Source organism: Eubalaena glacialis, chromosome 1 (genome assembly GCF_028564815.1).
Source record: "Eubalaena glacialis isolate mEubGla1 chromosome 1, mEubGla1.1.hap2.+ XY, whole genome shotgun sequence".
In the NCBI taxonomy this organism is placed as follows: Eukaryota; Metazoa; Chordata; class Mammalia; order Artiodactyla; family Balaenidae; genus Eubalaena; species Eubalaena glacialis.
In genome coordinates this window covers 28,674,102-28,695,507 of record NC_083716.1, presented here as the reverse complement: position 1 = coordinate 28,695,507, position 21,406 = coordinate 28,674,102, and the positions used below count along the sequence as shown (strand labels likewise).

The 21,406-nt window shown below is 45.6% G+C and overlaps 2 protein-coding genes across 2 annotated transcripts in view; both read right to left on the bottom strand.

The window, feature by feature from the left end:
• Window positions 1-1,845: 1,845 nt before the first annotated feature.
• BLOC1S2 (biogenesis of lysosomal organelles complex 1 subunit 2) lies at window positions 1,846-8,778 on the bottom strand. The gene is made up of 5 exons (XM_061194307.1): window positions 8,682-8,778; window positions 8,191-8,307; window positions 4,757-4,876; window positions 3,998-4,102; window positions 1,846-2,671 (listed from the first exon to the last, which is right to left on the bottom strand). Exons 1-5 carry the CDS (start codon window positions 8,776-8,778, stop codon window positions 2,640-2,642), a joined length of 471 nt encoding a protein of 156 aa, XP_061050290.1. The 3' UTR covers window positions 1,846-2,639.
• Window positions 8,779-10,905: 2,127 nt separating this feature from the next.
• The window catches only part of PKD2L1 (polycystin 2 like 1, transient receptor potential cation channel), a 32,364-nt gene continuing 21,863 nt past the window's right edge, over window positions 10,906-21,406 (bottom strand). Inside the window, 13 exon segments of the mRNA XM_061194291.1 lie at window positions 10,906-11,116; window positions 11,780-11,903; window positions 12,157-12,275; window positions 13,032-13,158; window positions 14,300-14,421; window positions 14,633-14,731; window positions 15,592-15,712; window positions 16,010-16,191; window positions 16,374-16,544; window positions 17,225-17,453; window positions 17,622-17,846; window positions 18,805-19,058; window positions 19,582-19,709. Of these exon segments, the coding sequence (XP_061050274.1) occupies window positions 10,943-11,116; window positions 11,780-11,903; window positions 12,157-12,275; window positions 13,032-13,158; window positions 14,300-14,421; window positions 14,633-14,731; window positions 15,592-15,712; window positions 16,010-16,191; window positions 16,374-16,544; window positions 17,225-17,453; window positions 17,622-17,846; window positions 18,805-19,058; window positions 19,582-19,709 (2,075 nt within the window). The 3' untranslated portion in view covers window positions 10,906-10,942.

The window sequence follows — 21,406 nt, the reverse complement described above, 5'->3', positions numbered from 1 at the left end:
ACACATTCTTCCCAAGCGCACATGGAACATTCTCCAAGATAGATCATGTATTAGGCTACAAGTCTAAATAAATTCAAGAAGATAGAAATTATATCAAGTATCTTTTCTAAGCACAATGGCATGAAACTAGAATCCAGTAATAGGAGAAAAATTGGAAATTCACAAAAACATGGAAATTAAATAACACACTCTTGAACAACAGATGGACAAAAAGAGATCAAAAGGAAAATCAAATGAAACAAATGAAAATGGAAACACAACATACAAAAACTTATGGATATAGCAAAAGCAGTTCTAAGAGGGAAGTTTACAGCTGTAAATGCCTATATGAAGAAAAAAGATCTCAAATAAACCTCAAGGAACTAACATTACACCTCAAGGAACTAGAAAAAGAACAAACTAAGCCCAAGGTTAGCAGAAGGCAGGAAATAATAAAAATTAGAGCAGAAATAAATGCAATAGAGAAATGGAGAATAATGAAACTAAGAGTTGGTTTGGAAAAGATAAACAAAATTGACAAAACTTTAGCTGTACTAACCAAGACAAAAACAAATTAGGACTCAAATAAATAAAGTTATGAATGAAAGAGAAGACTACAGAAATACAAAGACTATGTAAGCAATTATCTGCCAACAAATTGGACAACCTAGAAGAAATGGATACATTCCTAGAAACATATAACCTACCAAGATTGAGTCATGAAGAAAAAATCTGAACAAGTCAATAATATGTAACGATTTTGAATCAGTAATCAAAACCTCCCAACAAAGAAAAGCCTAGGATCAAATGGTTTCACTGGTGAATTCTAACAAACATGTAAAGAATTAGTGCCAAAAAAAAAAAAAAAAAGAATTAATGCTGATCTTTCTCAAACTCTTCCAAAAAAATTGAAGAGGGAACACTCCCAAACTCATCTTATGAGGTAAGCATTACCCTGATACCAAAGCCAGATAAGGATACTACATGAAAAGAAAACTACAGGCCAATATCCCTGATGAATATAGATGTAAAAATTCTCAACAAGATACTAGCAAACCAAATTCAACAGCACATTAAAAGACTTATATGCCATGATCAATTGGGATTTATCCCTGGGATGCAAAGATGATTCAACACACACAAATCAATAAATGTAATACACTACATTAATAGAATGAAAGAGTAAAACTATGGTATTTTCAGCTCTATCTTGGGAGAACCCTATATCCTAAATATAATTGGGGATGTTGTCCACTCTATTTATGTATATCAATTTCAAAATTTCAAAATTTGTGTCAGGATGTGTATCTGGCTAAATGCTTCAAATCTTGTATGAAAAAGTTATAGAAAGTTTAATAAAGAGCCAAAGAGAATTACATTAGACTAGTTCACCCTCAGAAACACAAAAGTAATATGAAATATTTATTAAAAGTTTGGTTTCTAAGTTAAAAAAAAGTCTGGCTTTTTCAAAGAGGCCAGGAGAAGTCATGAAAGAAATCTAAGCAGGAGTAATGTGGCCAGTTTACATTTTAGAAAGATTGGTCTGCCAGCAGCGTGGACTGCAGGTTGGAGGGATATTTAAGATAAGAAGAGACCACAGCCATAGTCCAGAGAAGAAGGGGATAAATGATGGTGGACTAGAACTTAAATGGTGGGAAATGACAAAAACAGAGTTAAGAACTCTTTTGGAGATGGAATTGGGGACCTCAGACACCTTCCTAACCACTAACACCCAACTCTGGATATGGTTGACTGTCTTCCAAACTAGACTGGTCAGTCAGTATCCTCCATCCACTGATGTCTTTAGTCTGAAAGGAAAACAGGTCCCTGGGAGCCCCCCTGACCCTGCAGACATAAGTAGGAAGATATTTTATAAAAATGCTTTATTTAATGAGTAGCAGCCCGAGTGGCAGCCCCACCTCCCCACCTAACACGTACACACACGTACACATCCTGTCCTTATATTTCCAAAAGGGAGCACATGCCAAGATGATATCCATCCCCAGCCATCTGACTCATACAGAGAAGAGACAGGAGGGGCCCATCACATACACCAAACTATCGCAACAACACTCCTTTCACTGTTTCTGTTCAGTCTAGAAGACTTGGCCTGAAATTGTTTTAAGATTTTCTGTTATTTGCAATGTTATGGAAAAGTAAATTACTGACATTCACAAGGTGACAAACTGTCAAGAACAAGACTGTTTTGTTTTCCTTTTTAAATTTAGAATCTTGTTAGCAATACATTATATCCTTAATAGAAAAAAACCACCATTTACACAGTAACTCAAAAACAAACCATTTAAGAAAATAACGTAGTAATCAACTGCTACCAGGGAAAACAGGCCCGCTTGTTTGATTCTACTGGCAAGTCCAGGTTTATGCAAACTTTGAGAGAGTCTCTGTCCTGAATGGATGATGAAGCATTCAAGTAAAAGGTAAGGAGTTATAAGCGTGAGTTTTTGAGGGATTCTGCCTCAGAAGAAGTTCTTCCAGGAGTAGCCAGAGTCCTCCAGTTTACTCCAATGTTGCGAAGTTTCTGGGACGACCAGCATAGTTGCCTTTTGAGGAGTTTTGACAATTCATCAGCCTCAAGATTCAGGTCTTATAAAACATTCTTCCCACATTAAAAAAGACTTTGTCCCATAGGAATAAGTTTTTCATCGCTTCTCCAGCTTCTTGTATTTGGCTTCTGCAGGGGGAAGAGGGAGAAGAAGTTATATCTTTTAAAATTGGCTCTTACAAAGATACTTTTCAGTTAGCATTTCTAGGCAAATTCAAAAACGTCTGTTACATTAAAAAATATCTATTAACTTCAGTCTTCTTAGCTGTCCAAACTGTATCCAAATTATAGGCATACCATAAATGGCAACTATCATATTAGCTAAGGACAGATATTTGGATATCTGTCCAAATATAATCAATGTGCACAACTTAAGGAGTCAAATATACACACACAGAACTGAGAACCTAACATGAGTTCCCTAAATTCTAACCCTATCAACAGTACCTGCTCAGATGCTCCACCAGGGTTAAGCAGACCTACTGGCACTTGAGCCACCAGGAGCCTTACAAAGCACAGGAAATTGCCTCTCCAGGCTCTGTCCCAGGCACCCTCTGAGAGCCAGACTGGGACTTTCAAGAAGTATGTTTCACCTTTTATTTTCTTATCCCTACCCCTCACTCTAGGAAAACAATTTTGAAAGATACAGAAATTTAAAAGACCATCAAATAAACCTCAATGTTATGGATTCCCTTTTTCTTTAAAACCTTGAAAGCATCTGGCACAATGCCTTCTAAAGTTCACAGTCACCGTTTAGTAAATTTAATTGTGGACAATGAAACTGCTAACTACCACGCATGTCAAATCTCAGTCTGCTACAAACCAATCTCTTGAAGTAGTCAACAACTGTCAATGATAAAAATAAAATAATCTGTAAATTATATCTAGGCTAAAAACAACTGCATTATTTTTAATCATGGATGTAAGAGCCAGAGTCAATTAGCAAGGCATCAATACTAGTAGCAGTTTCCTCCTTAAAGGAAAAGTAACCCTTCAAGAAAGCCTTGATTGACTACTCTGTTTTTTAAGACACGTATCTACATTATTAAAGATGCTTCAGCCTGCTGAACCACAATGAAGAGCTTGAGCTTTGTAATCAATCAGACCTAGTTTGAAATACAGCTCTTCTATATACTAGCTTTGTGTCCTTAAGCAAGTTATAACCCCTTCAACCACAGTTTCCTCTTCAATAGAATGGGGATAAAAATCATGTACTTACCTCAGAGACTGAAGGATAAAAAACATAATAGACGCAAAATATTAAGAACAGTGCCTGATATATCATTAAGTACCCAGGAAATGTTATTTCATTATTGTCACTAATAAAAAGTTACTTTCAAGAGGTTTTGTGAAGATTAAAATAGATCACTGTATGCACATCATAAATGTTAACCATCTTATTATATATTAGCAGGAGGGTACTCATCAAATCAAAACAGAAATAAAAATGGTTACCCAGTTTTTTTGAATACGCATCCAACTTGTAGGCTGCCTGCTCAAGAGCTGCTACCTGCTCCTCAATTACATTGATCTGATCCAGATAAGGCTGTAGTCCAGCATCTTTAAAAACAAAGACAGACCACAGGTTTATACAGCATCAACAAGGAGTGCAGAAAAAGTGGAAAGTAAGCATGCTAGTGTCTCTCCAGCTCTGCCTAAGACAGAGTGGGTGGAGTGACATGATTCTGATCACTAGCAGGCAGACACCTTAGAAGACAGTAGCTAGCTGATCAGGTATGACGGTGACCTAAACAAAGTTAGGTCTCTCTCGTCTACTAGTTTTCCTCTCTTAAATTCCTTGCTCCTCAAGCAGTCTTTCCGTTACTGATTCGGTTTCTTGGGTACTCCCAGACCAAGAAGGAGAGCCCTAAATACAGGGAACACAAATATAAGTCAATGGGAAAATATATTTTCCAATTATAGATGTTCTGGTTTTCTGTTTATAAAGTAGTCCTTTATAGATTTCACTGTTAAATTAATTCACTGTTTTTCCAGGAATAAACGGATCAAATCAAGATTCAGAAGCAGAAATAACCATACCACCAAAGCATGCTAATCCTCACAATGGAAGAAATTCACCTTAACTTTCTAATTCACTTTTAGAAAATGAGCTCCCTGAGGACAGGGGCCATGTTCCCTTCCCTTCTCCACTGCCCCAAGCACAAAAGAACATTAAATACAAACACGTTTAATTGTAAAAAAATTATTACTTACACTTCTGGTTTAAGTCCTTTAAGTTTCTACTGATGTTTACAGCAATATCTTTCATTTCAAGATACTTCAGGCTGGTTAGTTTATTCATATTTTCCAGAAGCTTATAGTCTTCACTGGTGGCTTTAAAACAAACAGAAGATGTGATGCCTTTAAGATTTGTTTAGATAACTGGAATGTGGAATTAACTGCCAAATGGTAGTTCAAGGCAGGACCTAGGGAATGTCAAAGAAGCAGGCCACTTTTGATCTATGACATTTATACTCATCCTATGTACTCTAAATGTCTAAGCAGAAATTCAGGCAACAATCAGCAAACTATTTAAACCAAATAAAATCCAGAAGCTTCAGGATCTTAGTTAGAAAGGAAAATGATAAACTCATGTACCAAGAAAAGGGAGGTGAAACAGTCTTGGTACCTCTACAACATGAAAACATATAATTTGGCAGACTGCAGCATAAATACATATGTATATCAAAATATATATAAAGTCAACTAGGACCTCAACACTTCTTAGTAACTCATTTATTACTTGTGATTCTGTACTCCATTTTATACACTGACTTCCAAACCATTTGCCTGCTTCTCACATCCTCAATTCCCTTCCCCATCCCTACTCAAAGCAAATGGCCTTTACTCCAACTTTCCCAAAAGCCAAGCCCACTGACATAAACTGCCTCAATCTTTCTGCCTCACTTCCACACTTCTCTGTACCTTAGTATCTTCTCAAGAGGCAGAAGCATTCCTGTTCTTGCCACGACAGATCCCAATCCTTCTACCTCTTCAGGGCCTGTCTTCAGTCATCTCCTTTCCCTTGCCCTTCCAAACTCTCTCTCCATCCTGGCACCTTCCTCTCTATCTAGAAATATATTCCGGTTTCCTCCAGCCCAAAAGCACTCCCTCTATTGTACACCTACATCATTTGCTCAGTAAAGCAAAGGAGCTTCACTGCTAACCCTTCTGAAAGAGTAGCTTACACTCACTGCTTCCTCCTCCTCACCATTCACTCATGTAAACCCTTCCAGTCTGGTCTCTGTCCCCACCACCCAGAAAAATTACAAGCGCCAAGGTCATCAGTGCTCTCCTAACCACCGAATCCATGGCCTTTTCTCAGTCATTATCCTCCTGGGCCTCTCCATAATATCTGACACTACTGATCACTCTCTCTTCATGAAATACTCATTTCCCTCGGCTGCTATAGCATTTTCTAACTGCTCTTTTTGAGTTTCTATACCAGATTTCTTCTCATCTAACCCCCTTAACTATCAGTTCTCAACTTTCCCTCAGCTGTGACACATGGCTGAGGTTTACATGGGTGGCACATTTCCATGGGCATTCCCAGGGTTATGCTAGCTTCCTTTCAAACTCAAAAAAGTATCTGTATAGGTAAGAAGGACAATCATAGGGAAATTACAATCCACTTAAAATTCATTTTGTAATAAATCATTTGGAAACCTAGGTACTTTAAGTACTGTTAATAAAAACAAATTAATTGCCCAATACAGGCATTCCCTGAGATTTTAGTCCAGGTCCTCTTATCTAGTTCTATGGTCTTCCCTGGCAGTCTCATCCTGCACAGCCTCAACTCACTCTCTATGCAGGTGACTTCCAAATCTGTTTCTCCTGCTCTGATCACTCTCTGAGCTCTGGACTCACATGTTGAAGTCACCTGGATGTCTTGATAACAGTCACTTGAGTGTCCCAGTAATAAGTAAAATCAGCTAAGTCAAAACTGAAAATATTATTTTCACACTAAACATGGTTCCTCTTTCCAACCTGCCTATTTTGGCTGATGACACCACCCAGACTTAAAACTGCAGACACATCTTAAGCTGCTCCCATCCCTTAACACCCACTTCAACAAGTCCTATAAATTCCACTTCTATAATGTTCTTGCATCCATGCTCCCCTCCCCATTCCTTTTACCATCACTCTGTCACAGACCGTTACTTTTCATCTGAAATATTGCTCTTCTGTGTCTCCTCCATATCCATACTCTCACTGCTATCAAATTAGTCTCTCTCAAACAAGGGTCACACACTCAAATACCCAGGAGCCAACAATATTATGTAAATGAGTGAAGCAAGCCAGGTGTTTGCATATTAAATGCAAGATTACTCACTTCTACAAAGAAATACACTCTCCCACTTCTTGGAACCTATGATGCTCTTAGTCTATCATTTACTTTACCTATTTTGATAGACATTGATTGGTACAGAAAACCATTTCTGTACCACTACTAAAAAACCAACAATATAAGAACAGTAATAAATGGCAACTGACACCAGGTCTCAGTAAAAGGGAGAAAACAGGGAGTAGTGGGGACAAACTGCACAGCACTGGTCCATTTAAAGGAGACAATGCCCAACTCTAGCCAATTGCAGCCTTGCAAGAATGGGGGACTACTACTGCCAAATCTTTGGAATTTTTAAAGAAAAGCCAAAAAAAAAAAAAAATCTAGATTTTGTTGCTTGGTTTCTTTTGCTCAGAAATAAACAAACAAATAAATAAATAGGCTGTTGGAGACTCACAACCCCTCCTATTCTGCACCAAGCATTTTCTCATAGATTCTGGTTCATAAATTTACCTCACAGCAACTTCCTGGGGAAGTTAAACAACATAACAGCCTTTATGAAAAGCCACACTGGACCAGAATTCATTTTTTAGATCCTCCTCCACACATGGGTCATGTGTTCACCTGGAAATACACACTGGACCAAAAAATTAATCATGTCCCAAAGGGTGGGAGAGACGATCCTAATAGATCCCTAAATCTGCAGGTCACTCCCCATTTCCCTTTAACCTAGTAAATACATCTGCTTAGCCAAACAAACTGCTTGCTTATACCACCTCACTCACCAGTCATTTCCCACTTTTTCGCCAATCAATCGCTTTACAACCCTGTTCAAAATACACCTCCCCCAAAGAAGCACTTCTTGATGAATTCTTTTTTGTTTTCTCAGCCTCAGTCTACACTACGGAGGCCTGCAGGGCTGTATTAAGTATTCTTATGTGTTTCTGTACCGAATTTTTTTTTGATTCAAGTACAGTTGATTTACAATGTTGTGTTAATTACTGCTGTACAGCAAAGTGATTCAGCTATACGTATATATACATTCTTTTTTCTTTACATTCTTTTCCATTATGGTTTATCATAGGCTATTGAATACAGTTCTCTGTGCTATGCAGTAGGACCTCGTTGTTTATCCTGTGTTGCTGAAAGTAGTTCGTGAATTTCTCCAGGGAACGGATGGACTTCTTTCCTACACATTCTTGACCTCCCCAAACTTCCACCAGGCATGTTTCGAGGTGTGTGGGGTTAGGGAGGGAGCCGCAGACGGACGCTGCTAAAGCACCTCACAGGCCCACCAGGGCCAAATCCCCGCTCCAGCGAGTGGTGCCCGGAACTACCGGAATCAACCCGGGCCCCGCCTCACCCGTCAGTTCCCCAGTCAGGTAAGTTGCCATCTTGGAGAACATGTCCCGGCAGAGCTCAGTGATGTCAGCCTCAGCGGGCTCCTTTGCTTCCTCAGCGGTCTCCACGGCGGCATCATCTGGATCAAAGGAGAATGAGTAAGTGCCCCGCCCTGCCCTGGTCCTAATCCTGCCACAGAAGCCACTCCCTACATCCCTCCACCTGTCCTCATTGCATCAAATCGGCTCCATTCTCCATGTGCCGTAATTTCGAGTCCCTCACTTCGTCCCTGCCCCACCTGACACGCCAACTCTGCTCCCTTGCACCGGCCTCAGCTCACACTCGACCCCGCGGCCAAACCTTCTCAGTCGCCCTGACAGGACAAACACGCGTACACACAGGCGCGCCCCTCCGACCTGCCCGCTCCCGCCAGGTGAGCCCTGGCACCTCGGACCCGTAACCCAGAGCCCCAGGCCTCCCACTGGACACTTCATCCCCATCCACTCCGCATACCCCGAGCGGGCTCCTCGCGGTGGGTCTCTGGGACACCCTCGGCCGCCGCCGCCATGCCCGGCCCCGCGCTGCTTCTGGTTCTGGGATGCCTGCGCATGCGCGCCGGGCGTGCCCCGCCCTCCCCGCCCAGGGTTCACTGCCCTGTGATTCTGCGCTTCTGGGCTAAGGCATACCGCAAGGAATGAATGATAGCTTAGCGTAGGCACCAAGACGAATTTGAAGCTAAAATAGGCTTCGTGAGTCGATCACCTGCCAAGAGTCCGACGTCTGGAGCAAAGGATGTGCTCAATTCTGCGGCCACTCCCTGGCGGGATCACTAGCCTAGTAAGACCTCTCTGGGATGAGTCGAGCCCAGTGCGGCCTGCTGACTAAAATGACCGGAGACAAGTTAGCCCCTCCCCAGAGAATCCTCAGCCCGGCTGCTATTAGTCACTGAAAGGCTGCTCAAGGAATCCTTGCTTTTGAAGATAGTCTCATCTAGGCTCTGGGAAACCTTCGGGCATTATCCCTGAGCCGAAATACTCTCCCTTCCTATGTCCTAGATTAATATCAGCTCATTGGACCTTTTTTCCCAAACTTCAGGCTGGCACCTACATCTCTTGGGTTGATGCAGCCTTTCTTTGTTTATTTTTGGCTGTGTTGGGTTCTTGTTGCTGCGCATGGGCCTTCTCTAGTTGCGGCGAGCGGGGGCTACTCATCATTATGGTGCACCGGCTTCTCATTGCTGTGGCTTCTCTCCTTGCGGAGCATGAGCTCTAGGCTTGCGGGCTTCTAGTTGTGGCACACGGGCTCAGTAGCTGTGGCTCGCAGGCGCTAGAGCACAGGCTCGGTAGTTGTGGCGCACGGGCCTAGTTACTCCGTGGCATGTGGAATCTTCCGGACCAGGGCTCGAACCCGTGTCCCCTGCATTGGCAGGCGGATTCTTAACCGCTGCACCACCAGGGAAGTCCCGAAACAGCCTTTCTTGAAGAAAGCTTAGATCATAATTTTTTAGGACTGAGGATACACTCTGGTTATCTTAATTGCATTCAGCTGTTTCACAAGACTTCTGGGTGTATAGAATGTATTTGATGGGATGGGAGAATGCGGGTGAGTGAAGGGAATGGATGAAAAAAGAAACTGGGGAGCAATGGAAGGTGCAGAATGAGGGAGGGTTAAAGGTCACAGGGGCAGAGAGAGGGGATAAATATCAGGTCTCAGGATGCAGGCCTATACATCCAGAATCTTGGTGTAGGAGTTCTTTGTCTTATCTCTGCTTATCCTCCATCTGCACTCTCACCGCCCACACCCAACAGTGCACACATGCACACACAAACACACACACCATAATCTCTTCACTCTAAGGACCAGGCCTCCCTAGGTCACTGTCTCCACTCCCTCCAATTGTAGTGTCCACTATTTCAAACCATTCCTATGAGTCAGAAGTTTTTCTTTCAGGACTCCTGGGGCAGCCAGCTTCTTCACATTGTCACTGCCTCAACTCTACACCTCCCAGTAGGGATGAGCTTTCTCCAGCCCAGGTACAAGGATGGTTCACAATTCCAGACTCTCTTCTTTCCCCTGCAGTCCCCGAAGCAAGTGCAAGGTCCTGGTTTTCCTAAGGATTTTTATTGATAATCACCAGGCAAACGCACACTGTCCTATGGAAGGACAGAGTCAGAGTCCCCCACATTTTATCCAAATATCTCGGAATCCTGAGGTCATTTCTTTTCCAGCTTCTCCTCAGGCTCCATCTCTGTCCTGGTTTACAGCCCCCTCGGTGTTCAGTGGCATGTCTGGAGGCAGGCTCTTCCACTGAGTCTTCCTGGACTTTGCTGGGGAAGGCTGGGGGAGGTCACCACTCCAACTCCTCTGCAACACTGTACTCTCCTCACGAGAGAAAGTGTCCTCTCTGGCTTCCCCTTCTCTTTCACAGGGAAACCCTATAGGGAAGACATGAACCCCATGGGTACTGGCAGTGGATCTCTAGATGCGCAGAGGAAAAGGTTCACTGGCAAGTAGGAAGAGATCTAGATATTGCTGTTCTCTCAGCTTCTACTTTTTTCACAAATCATGGCTATCCAGATGCTTAGGAAAGTTATTACCCTCCTTTCCTTTATTATTTTTTATTGACTTTTAAAAAAATCATCACAGCAGAGTTCAGAGCACAGAGAGTGAGAGGCCCAGTGGGAGGTACTTCACAGAGTTACACACAGAAACATTGGCTCAGAAGGCCGGGCACAGGGCGGGACTCAGCAGCAGCAGTGGTGGGACCCGCTGCCCTAGAAGTGGAGGGTGTGTGCTGAGGGGGCTTCTGGGGAGGTGGTGACAGAGGAGCCTGCTGTCTGATGCTTTAGGACCCCTCCCCCACCACTCTCCTGCCCGCCCTGGAGTCCCCAGGGGGCTGGAGTCACAGCTGGGGCTGCCTGCAGGTGCTCCCAAATGCCTTGTTCCCCCTGTTGGAAGAAAAAGGGACAGGTCATTTGGAGGAGGAGCTTGTGTCCCACTTTTCCTTTTACCTGGATCTGTTTCTCCAACCCCAGACCCTCTCCTAGAGGCTAAGGCTGCCCTCAAGGCCAGAGCAACCAACTTCAGGTCTTCCCTGCAACCCCCACCTCCACGATTCACTGACTACTGGGAACATGTTGCCCCAGGAGCCTGAAACATTGGTCTTTCAAAAATGTTTTGCCTCGGGCTTCCCCAGTGGCGCAGTGGTTAAGAATCCGCCTGCCAATGCAGGGGACACGGGTTCGAGCCCTGGTCCGGGAAGATCCCACGTGCCGCAGAGCAACTAAGCCTGTGCACCACAACTACTGAGCCTGTGCTCTAGAGCCCGTGAGCCACAACTACTGAGCCCACGTGTCACAACTACTGAAGCCCGTGCTCCGCAACAAGAGAAGCCACCACAATGAGAAGCCTGCGCACCGCAACGAAGAGTAGCCCCGCTCGCCGCAACTAGAGAAAGCCCGCGCGCAGCAACGAAGACCCAACGCAGCCAAAAACAAATAAATAAATAAATTTATTTTAAAAAAAAAATGTTTTGCCTCTCCCCACTGAGTGGAAAAGATGGTAGAGTTCAGCTGTGGGAGCCGAGAGGAGCCAGGTGAGAGACCACTCACCATGCCTGGAGAGGGAGCCAGCTGCCCTTTCTTCTCCAGCATTGTCAGCTTTGAGCCCACGGCATCAACCTGGGTCATGACTCCTTCCAGGACAGTCTCCAGCTGCAAAACTCTCCTTGTGAGCCTGTGCAAGATTTGAGAGAGACCAAGGGAGCAGAAATATGTGTGTGGAGGGCTGGGTGATTCCAGGGGTAGGGGGTACAGAAGAGTATGTGTCTGGATGGGAGCAAGGAAGGTAAAGCCCAGCCTTGTCAGGAGAATTAAAGGGGGACAGGGGTTTTCCCTGGTGTAGTACAGGGAATTGGAAGGTTATGGAAAGAAGCTCAAGGTAGGATGACATAAACACAGTCAGCCCTGCGCCCCCTGGCTGCACGTACATGTAGAATTCTTCTTCTGAAACCCAGCCACCTGCTTCGGCAGCCTCTGGACTCGACTCGCCTGGTGGGCTACTCACAGTGGACCGGCGCAGGTTCTCAGTCTCAGCGTTGAGGGCCACCTGATCAGGAAGTCAGAGAGCAGAGAGAAGACGACTGGGAAGCCATCAGCTCCTGCCCCATCACCTGCTCTAATGGGATCACAGGACCAGGCCTTGGGCTCCAGTGCTTGCTATTCCCCTTCCCTCTCAGACTCTGGAGACAATAGAATCAGAATGGTCGTGCTGAACACAAAGCTGGCCTAACCTCTGGGAGAAACAAAACACAAGCTCCTTGAAGCATTGATGAATGAGGCGCTCACTAGAAGCCAACTCCGTTTGGGAGAGCAGGGACAGTGTCCTGGCACTGTTCCTTTTACCCTTGGCTTTTTGGTCTATACTGGATAGGGATGAAGCAGGCATAGCAGGAGCAGCTAAGGATCAGAGTTGGAGAACCCCAAGGAGAAGGCAGGTGCTCAGAAGGAATTGTCAGGGATTCTCAGACAATTGGTCTTTTTCTCCCTAAGACGATGTTTTAGAGCAATGGTGATCAACTTTGGCTATGCACTGCAGTCACCTGGGGGGTTGTAAAAAGGACTGATGGCTGGGCCTCCCAACTCCCCCAGAGATTCTGGTCTAGAGGGTGTGGCCTGAGCATGAGGATTTTTTTAAAACTCTCCAGGGCGTTCTAATATGCAGCAGTTTGAGAACCACTATTCTAGAGAGCCCTTTCCTGCCCATCTGTCGGAGGATTTTCAGTTTGGGTTTGTTTTCCAGGTGTGCTGGCAGGGAGGGGAGAGTGAGCAGTTTCCTTGTAGCCTCTCCACCAGCCAGGTTCACCCTTTCCTCCTCCAGGTCCTGTCGCATTTGTTCCCGCTCCTTCTCATCCAGGATGTGAGTCCCATCTTGGCCAAACCTGGTGAAGGCAGCCGTGAGCTCAGTGATCTCATGCTCTGTGTGCCCCAGCCTGAGGAGAACAGGGTGATGAAATGACTTCTGACCTGCTGTGGCTGTGAGCTTTCCGTTATGGACTCCCCACTCTTTTTTGCTAGACTCTGGCAAGAGTCTTGCTCTCTAGGGAAGAAGGGGGCCACATGAGAAAGCCAGGATATCCAAGATGTAGCGATTTGACCCCCCGAGAAGTCACTTGAATCTATTTCTTCCTTCCCTGACTCCTGCTGACTAGGTTCAGGCCCTCATGATCTCCTAAAGGAATTATTGCGAAATCTCTTTGCCTCCAAATAACCTGCCCTCTCCCCCACCCCCCTTGCCCTATGGCCTTCCCTTCCCCTGAAATCCATCCTTCATAATGCAATTAGAGTAATTAACCTTTCTAAAGTACAGGACTAAATATACCCCTTCCCTGCTTAAAATCCCTCCTGGGCACCCTATTCTTTGAATAGAGTAGTGGTGTTCAAGGCTTTTCCCAATGTGACCTTAGCCTATTTCTCTGGCCTCATCTCCTGCTCTGCCCGACCTTTCATTTGATACCTTACAATGCTCAGCTACTTATTACTCCTGTATATGTTGCTCAATTTCATACCTCTTTGCCTTTGTATATGCTTTTATTACCCCATGCTCCCTCTCTTCTAGTTACTTCTGTTGTGGAACTCGTTCTGTGATTCTGTTTATTTGCTTACATGTCTAGGAACTCCTGGAGGACAAAGACTTTGTCTCATTCAACTGTGTGCCTGGCCCACAGCTGGTGCTCACAATATATTTGTTCAATGCTTGTTAATATGTTTAACTGGGAAGCAGGGAGAGGATGGCTAAGGAAATAGACCTGTGTTTGTGGGGGAGCATAGAACTAAGATCAGAGTTTTGTGGGAATGAGGGATGTATACGATGATTAGGGTATTATTATAACACTAGTCCTAAGAGTTGTTCACCAAGGTCCAGAACATCATAGAACATTGTCAGAGTCCTTTAAACCAAGGGCACAGTTCTGAAGGTCAGGATCAGAGACCTATAAACCAAGGTCAAAGGCCTGTAAACCAAGGTCAAAGGCCCACTGGCCAAGATCAGAGGCTTCTAGGCAAAGGGTGTATGCTTGAGGGTCAAGGACTTATAGACCAATGTCAGGGAAGGTTGGATCTCTGGGTGCTCACTCCTTCAAGGTGTTGGTGAAATCCTCAAACTGGATCTCCTGCTCCCCACCCTGCAGGACCTTCTGCACGTCCGAAACCTGCTCCTTCCTCAGATGCAGCCTCAGTAGGGTCTTGTTGTAGCCCTGGAAGGGGAAAGGAAACAGGCACCAGTTCCCACAGCCTCCTCTTCATCTCTTGCTCCCACCCCCACCCACAGAGTGACAGCTTATCCCAGGGATAAGCTGAAGGCACACAAGGGCACAGGCCCCTAACCAGTCAGGCACAGACCAGGACACAGAGCCTTGAACCTGGGCCCTGATGCAGATGTGTGGCTCAAGGAGACTAAGTAGTCACCTGTTTCAGGAGGTCCGAAAGCTGTAGCTCATCCTTCTGTCCAGCCAACTCCTCCTTGACCTCTGAGTATGTGTCATTGATGATGGCCAGAAACATATTCTGGAGGATAAAACAGGGACCGGGGTCCTCACTCCCAGACCCATTAACAGCATCGAGCCCATTGACCCTATTAATGTCCCAGACACATGTTCTAAAAGGGCCAGTGCTTTCAGCCGCAGCTCTGCAGCCCACTAATCCCCACATCTCTGGGTCCCCAGAGCCCAGCCTTTCAGCACAATTCTGTTACAGATGCGTCATGCTCCCTCATCAACCGGGTGTCCTCACTCAACTGCTGCAGTAACCTGACCACAAAGATACCCCAACATATGCCACAGACCCCCTCCATGTAAGAGTCCACCAGTCACTGAAGCCAGAAACTTTCCAAGGTGAGAGTAAAATTGTGCTCTCTTTACCATCCATCCCCAGTCCATGTCTGTATCCCCATCTACTGATCAAATAAAGAAACACACTGGCTTTTCTGATAAAAATCAAACCCAGATCTTTCATGGTTGGCAGGGAGAGAGAGCAAATACAAAGCAGTGGTAGTAGAAAAAGCCAGAGATCCCCAGAGGAAGGGGAGTCTTAGAGAATAGGCGGAGAAGCTTCTAGGGGCAGTCTCTTCTCCTCATGAGGCACTTTTCCTTCTCTTTCCATCCTTGGAGGATAGGGGTTTGATTTTAGTGAGGGAGCCTGCAGATTCCCTTATACTCTGCAAACTGCCTAACTGTGCTGACCACACATTAGCCAGCTCTCAGAAGATCCAGAAGCTCTTCCCTCCCCCACCTCTCCACCCTTGATTTGAGAAACCCATCATAATCATTAGTGAAGAACATGGAGGGGGGTCAAAACCCCACCCTGCAGGCCATCCACGTCTCCACCCCTCAGGTTCCCAAATCCCCACCCCTCAGAGGGACCCTCACCAGGAGCACAAAGAAGACGAAGAAGACATAGGTGACAAAGTAGGCTGGTCCCAGGATGCGGTTGGCATTGTCGATAGCATTGTAGTCAAAATCCCCAAGGATGATCTGGAACTGAGTGAAACTGAGAGACCAGGGTCTGGGATTCACCCAGAGCCCGACCACAATGCTGACCCCATCCCACTTTCCTCCCTACTGCTCGTCAGTGAACTCAGACCCCTCCCTGCACCTCCGCCCAATCTGATGGAGACAGAACAGGGTGCAGAGACGCTGAGCACACACACCAGGGCTTCCAGGAACTCACACAGATGCTTAAGCACAGACACGCCCACATCCACATACTCAGCTGCCCCAAGGATACACACATCCACAGAGCTGGAGGGTGAGGGGCCAGGGAGGAGTGAAGGGGCAGAACACACACATGCACTTGATGAAAGTGTTGAAGCTTTCCACTTGGGTCCCAAAAAGCAGGTAGCCCAGCTGGGCGTAGGCGAAAAACTCGATGAAGAATATGATGGCGAAGCCCAGGATGTCCTTGGCACAGCGGGCCAGCCTGGAGGAGAGCTGGGCCATGGTCTTATTGAAGCTGATGTACTTGAATATCTGGAAGGGCCATGTTGAACCAAGTGATTAGGGAAGAAAACAGAAAAGCTTGGAACGGTCCATCCCAGGGGCCGAAGGGGGCCACAGGAGTTGCCACACCAGACAAGGAAAATGAGACGAGTCCTGAGGAAGGGAGAATGCATGCCCTGAGGTGTTGCCGGGGGTGAGGAATCCCAGGGTACCTTGATCCAGGCAAAGAAGAGGTTGACGGTGTTCATGTTGTTGTACTGTGTCTGCCAGAAGGCGAGGAACTCAAAGTCAGCATACGTGTTTGGCTGCTGCAGAAGCTTCCCCATCAGCCGATTCACCTCGAGGGTTTGGAATATGTGGAAGCCTACATCCACAATGGAGAGCTGTTACAACAGGGCCCGGGGGGTGTCAGAGAGTCAAGAGGATCTCAAGGGAAGTTCAACAGTGAGGTCCCAGGGGAGAGCTGCGGTGGGTAAGACAGGTGGGGGAAAAAACCACATCCTTCCCTGCTGAGTTGTTGACTATCTCAGGTTCAAATGGAACTGGATAGGATGATTGGGGAACGTCTTAAAGCCCAAGAGAAGGCTTTAGGGCCAGTGGTAAATATGTAGGTTGTAAAGGACCATGGAGAAATGGAGCCAAGCAATTTTATTTCCCCCACCACTTCCCAGCCTTGGTCAGAAATTAATGTGTCCTGTTAATAGGAAGGAGATGAAGATGAAGAGGCAGAAAATTTTAATAGAAGAGAAGAGAAAAGGTGGGGGGGTTGTCAAGGGGACAGGTCATGAAGGCAAGAGACAGAAGAGGAACTTAATATCAAGTACAAAAATAAAAGAGCAGGGCCTGGATCATAAGCCAGAGGGAGAGGGGATATGGAGACAGGATTTTTCCAGGGCTGAGCTAGGGGAACATCAGCCTTTGGTTTAAGGAGCTGTTACTCAGTGATTTGACCAGAAGTCACAAGGAGGACTTGGGACTCCAAAAGGAAGAACTTGGAGCCCCTGTCAGGGTAGATCCCTTCCACCACCCCATATGTCCCAAGTCTAAGATATCTGTCCCTCACCAAGATGACCACCAGGTCCAGAATGTTCCAGATGCTGCTGAGGTAACGAAGCCGGTGGATGTGGAGCTCCAGGATCTTCTCCATTACGTAGTAGAAGATGAAGATGCAGAAGATGATCTCACAGCCAATGATAAAGAAGTCCCAGTTGCTGACATAGCGGATCAGCTTAACTGTGCGGATTTGCCAGGATGGGATGGCACCTCCTGTAGCTGGAAACTCCACCACCCGTCTGTGGGAGGAGGGGGAGATGTCTGGTGGGGCCTGGGCTGGGACAGTTCTACCCATCCCCTCCCCTCTCCACCCCCACCATAGGGTACAAGTTTAGGGAAGGGTCTCCAGCAGAGGAGAAGGGAATCAGGAGCCATGGATGGAGGGAAGGCAGGGAAAGGGGACCCACCTCAGAACACAGAAAGGATTAATGTTGGCATTGTAGACTGAGAAGTCAATGAAGACCACCCGACTGCCCCTGTCCAGCCACAGGCCCTCCTGAAGGTCCCTGAGTGCCTCTGCACTGGCCTGTCGAGATCCTGGAAGGTCCAGGTAGTAGCCACCTCCGCTGTAGCTTGTGAGCCGGCCCCAGTGAGAGGAGCCCCCCAGCTCATCCTGCGAGTGGTAGGTCCATCTGTCACAGAAGAAGCCATCTGAACAGAGAGGTCTGAACCAGCCCCAGAAGCTGGTCTCCCAAGGCAACGGCAATACTTTATAATTGTCTGGGCTTTACAGTTTCATATATATATATATCACACATATAATATATATTTCACATATATTACCTTGTTTAATATAACTATTTGAGGAGGGGAGGGTAAATATTATCTACATTTTACAAATGAGGAAACTAAGACTCAGATATCTGAGATAATCCAGCTAGTTAGTGGCAGAACTGAAACTCAAATGTAAATCTCCTGATTTTCACGTTGTCACCAAGCCTACGGATGACAAACCCAAGCCCACTTTTGACTCCAGCCTGAGTAGTCCCCATAAGGGAAGCACCCGGCCCACACAAGCCAGAAAAGACCCCTTCTGCTCTTGTAGTTTTGCACCTGTCTACTTAACCCTATGATTTTCTGTATCCACAAACTTTCCTCCCTGGACCCTTATTTCCTTCCCCTTCTTTCCTGTCCTATCCACACATCTCCCCTTTCTTCCCTAATTCCTCATCCATCCTTGGCCCCTTGCTGCCTTCCCCTATTAGTTCCAAGGGTCAGACTCTTCCAAACATGACTCGTGTGGCAGCATCAATATTTCATCCATTCTCTGTACCCCTGAGGGAATTCTGGGCAAGAAAGGATGCTTTCTCTGGCAGGACTGCCTCCAGAGTAGGGCAACTGTGACTGTGACCTGTGTGTGGAAACAAGTCCAGAGGCTATGGCTCTGTCTGCTAACATACCCTCTCTGTTCCTCAGTGACCCCAGACCAAGGTCTCCAAACAGTCACAGATGGGTCTCAGAGAGATGCCCCCCAGCTCCCCCAAGTACCCCCAAGGCTCCTTAAGACTCAATGGAAGTGGTTCCCAAACCTGGGGTGGTGTCAGGCTCAGAGGGGCAAGCCCTGCGACACTGGTGGGGGCACGCACTCACGCTGTGCCATTGAGGAGCCCAAAGGGGAGTTGCTCTTCCTTGTCTGGGGAGTAGACGTCGTAGCAGCTCAGAATGTCCTCGCGGAAGTCCTCATACACCACTCAGGAGTCATTGCGGACCCTCAGCTGCTGCAGCCTTGGAGCCCCCAGCAGCAGGTTCTCATAGTAGATGAAGGAGTGGGAGCTGCGGCCCAGGCTCTGGTTGTTGTACCATTTGGTCCAATACAAACTGTCCAGTAGTGGGCCCTGGGCAAACTAGACCACGAACTGGGTTGAACCTGACCCAGCCTCATCCTGGCCCTTACCCTTAGAATGACCTTTTCCCACACTCCCTGACCCCTCCAGCTTGTCTCCAGTATGCTTCTGTTGGACTCTTGACCCATGAACCTTGACCCATGAACCTTGGCCATGAACCTTGAACCTTGGCCAGATCTGGCCCATGAACCTTGGCCAGATCTTAGCGTGATGTGGCCTTATTCTTTATTTAAAATACATTTTGAAGTTCTGCCTTACCTCTGATTCTCAATACTAGTTTAAGTACTGACTTAAATCTCTGATTATCATCCTGATTTCTAACCTATCACTACCTGAACTCTGTCTAGTCTGACGCTTTAATTCATGCCTTTAATTCATCCTTTGACTCAGCCTGATTCTGGAATGACCTGGTCTCTAGATATGGCCTTATCCACTGTCTGACATCCCTGAACCCTGGCCTGTGGCCTCAGGATTTAGGCCACTGAGAAGAAGAGGGGAGGGATAGAAGAGATCTCATACTCACATCCCAGAAGTCCGCCATGCTGCTGATGGCCTGGAAGGGGACTCCAGTGTCTGATGGGGTATGTAAGAAGAGCTCAGACATCACTTTGGTGTAGTAATAGGCGCTGGAGCTTGTCATTCCATAGGTCACTATAAACCAACCCAAGAGGCTGTGTCTTGAACACTGTTCCCTTCTCCATTATCCAGAGGGGACAGGAAAGCCTCTGCCCTGAGGCCAAAGATGCCACCCGGATGGGACCTATCCCCTAGAGTTGGCTAAGGAGGCTGACGGTTGCATTGGGGAAACCAGGGAATACATTAGGGAAGAGTTGTGGTTATAAGCTCTCTTTCTCTCCTCCCAACTCACCTCAGAAAGACTGAACTCCACTCAGTAATTATCTCTTGACATTGTCATTCTGAATATTCACTTTTCTCTTCCTGAACCAGCTTAACTTCCTAGTTCTTACTCCCCAGAGCCAAGAAATTTCTACCTTCTGCATCAGGTAGTGCTTCCTTTTATTTGTCCTCTATTAATGCCCTTGGGAAAATGCCTCCAAATTCTAGAGTATGCCAAGGCCCTGGTCAAATATCGTACAATGGAGATGTGGTATCCTGGACCTTGGAGTCAGCAACTCTGCAGTCACGGGAGTAGGAGGTAGGCATGGCACCTCTGGCCCTGGTGCATCCTGATGGGAACAGCTGTCTCCTGAGAGAGGGACTCAGAGCATCCCCAGATCAAAATAAAACCTGGCCTTTGCCCTGAAGAACTAGATCTCCCTTGACCACCCTAATACACACATCCAGTCTGAAGTAGGGCTGTCAAGGGATGCTATAAGTTTTCTGGTTAAAAGGCACAATTTGAAGAGTATAAGCCATTTACTTCATAGATTGCCCCTCAATTTAGATTTGTTTGATATTTCCTTGTGTTTAAATTCACATTATACATTTTTGGCAAGGAATATCAAAGAAGTAGACTGTGTCCTTTTCAGTGCATGATATCAGGAGGCACAAATTGTCTAACTGTATTATTACTGGTGATATTAACTTTGATCCCTTGTTAAGGCGGTATCATCCAGCTTTCTTCAATATACAATTATTATTTTTCTCTTTGTAATGAATACATATTTTGTGGGGAAATACTTGGAAACTATGCAAATATCCTGTCATTCATCAATCTTTCACTTACTAGTTTTAGCATCCTTTGACGACTTTTGCCTAATTATTACTATTAGGGTTGTCAAGCTGTGATTTTCTCATTCCATCATTCCTTCTGCATTTATTAGTTGGCATTCTCTTCAGGAAGAGCTTTTCCTTCTTCCTCATTAATTTATTCATGTATGTATATCAGTATGAACTCATGGATTCTTGTCTTTTCTTTAAAATTTCTATAATTCTATAAAAATTTTTATAATTTGTTAATATTTTGAATTGTTACTCAGTTTTTTAGCCAGGTCATGAAAAACAAAGAAATTGTCCTAAAATACTAAAGAACCATGAAAACTAAATGCAATATGTGCATCTAGTTAGGATTATATCCTGGACCATAATTTTTTTCTTTTGCTGTAAAGGCTATTAGTGGAATAATTGGTGAAACTGTAATAAGGTCTGTTCATTAGATGATAGTACTGGATCATCGATAATTTCCTGACTTTGATCATTTCCTTGTTTTTACAAAATACACATTAAAGTATTTAGGAATAACAGGACATTATGTCTGCAGTTTACCCTCAAACAGTTGTGTGTGTGTATGTGTGCAGAGAAAGAGGCGGGCAGAGAGAGAGAATGATAAAGGAAAAGCAAGCATGGTAAAATATTCGTATTTGGGAAATCTGGGTGAACTATATGTA

What these genes read in the sequence shown, in the direction of transcription:
- BLOC1S2 (XM_061194307.1), bottom strand. Translation starts at nt 8,778, where the DNA reads ATGCGCAGGCATCCCAGAACCAGAAGCAGCGCGGGGCCGGGCATGGCG. An exon ending in CCTGACTGGGGAACTGACGG is followed by an intron (nt 4,877 to 8,190) that starts GTGAGGCGGGGC and finishes TTTGTTTTAAAG; the next exon opens with CCACCAGTGAAGACTATAAG. An exon ending in TGCGTATTCAAAAAAACTGG is followed by an intron (nt 2,672 to 3,997) that starts GTAACCATTTTT and finishes TTCCCCCTGCAG; the next exon opens with AAGCCAAATACAAGAAGCTG.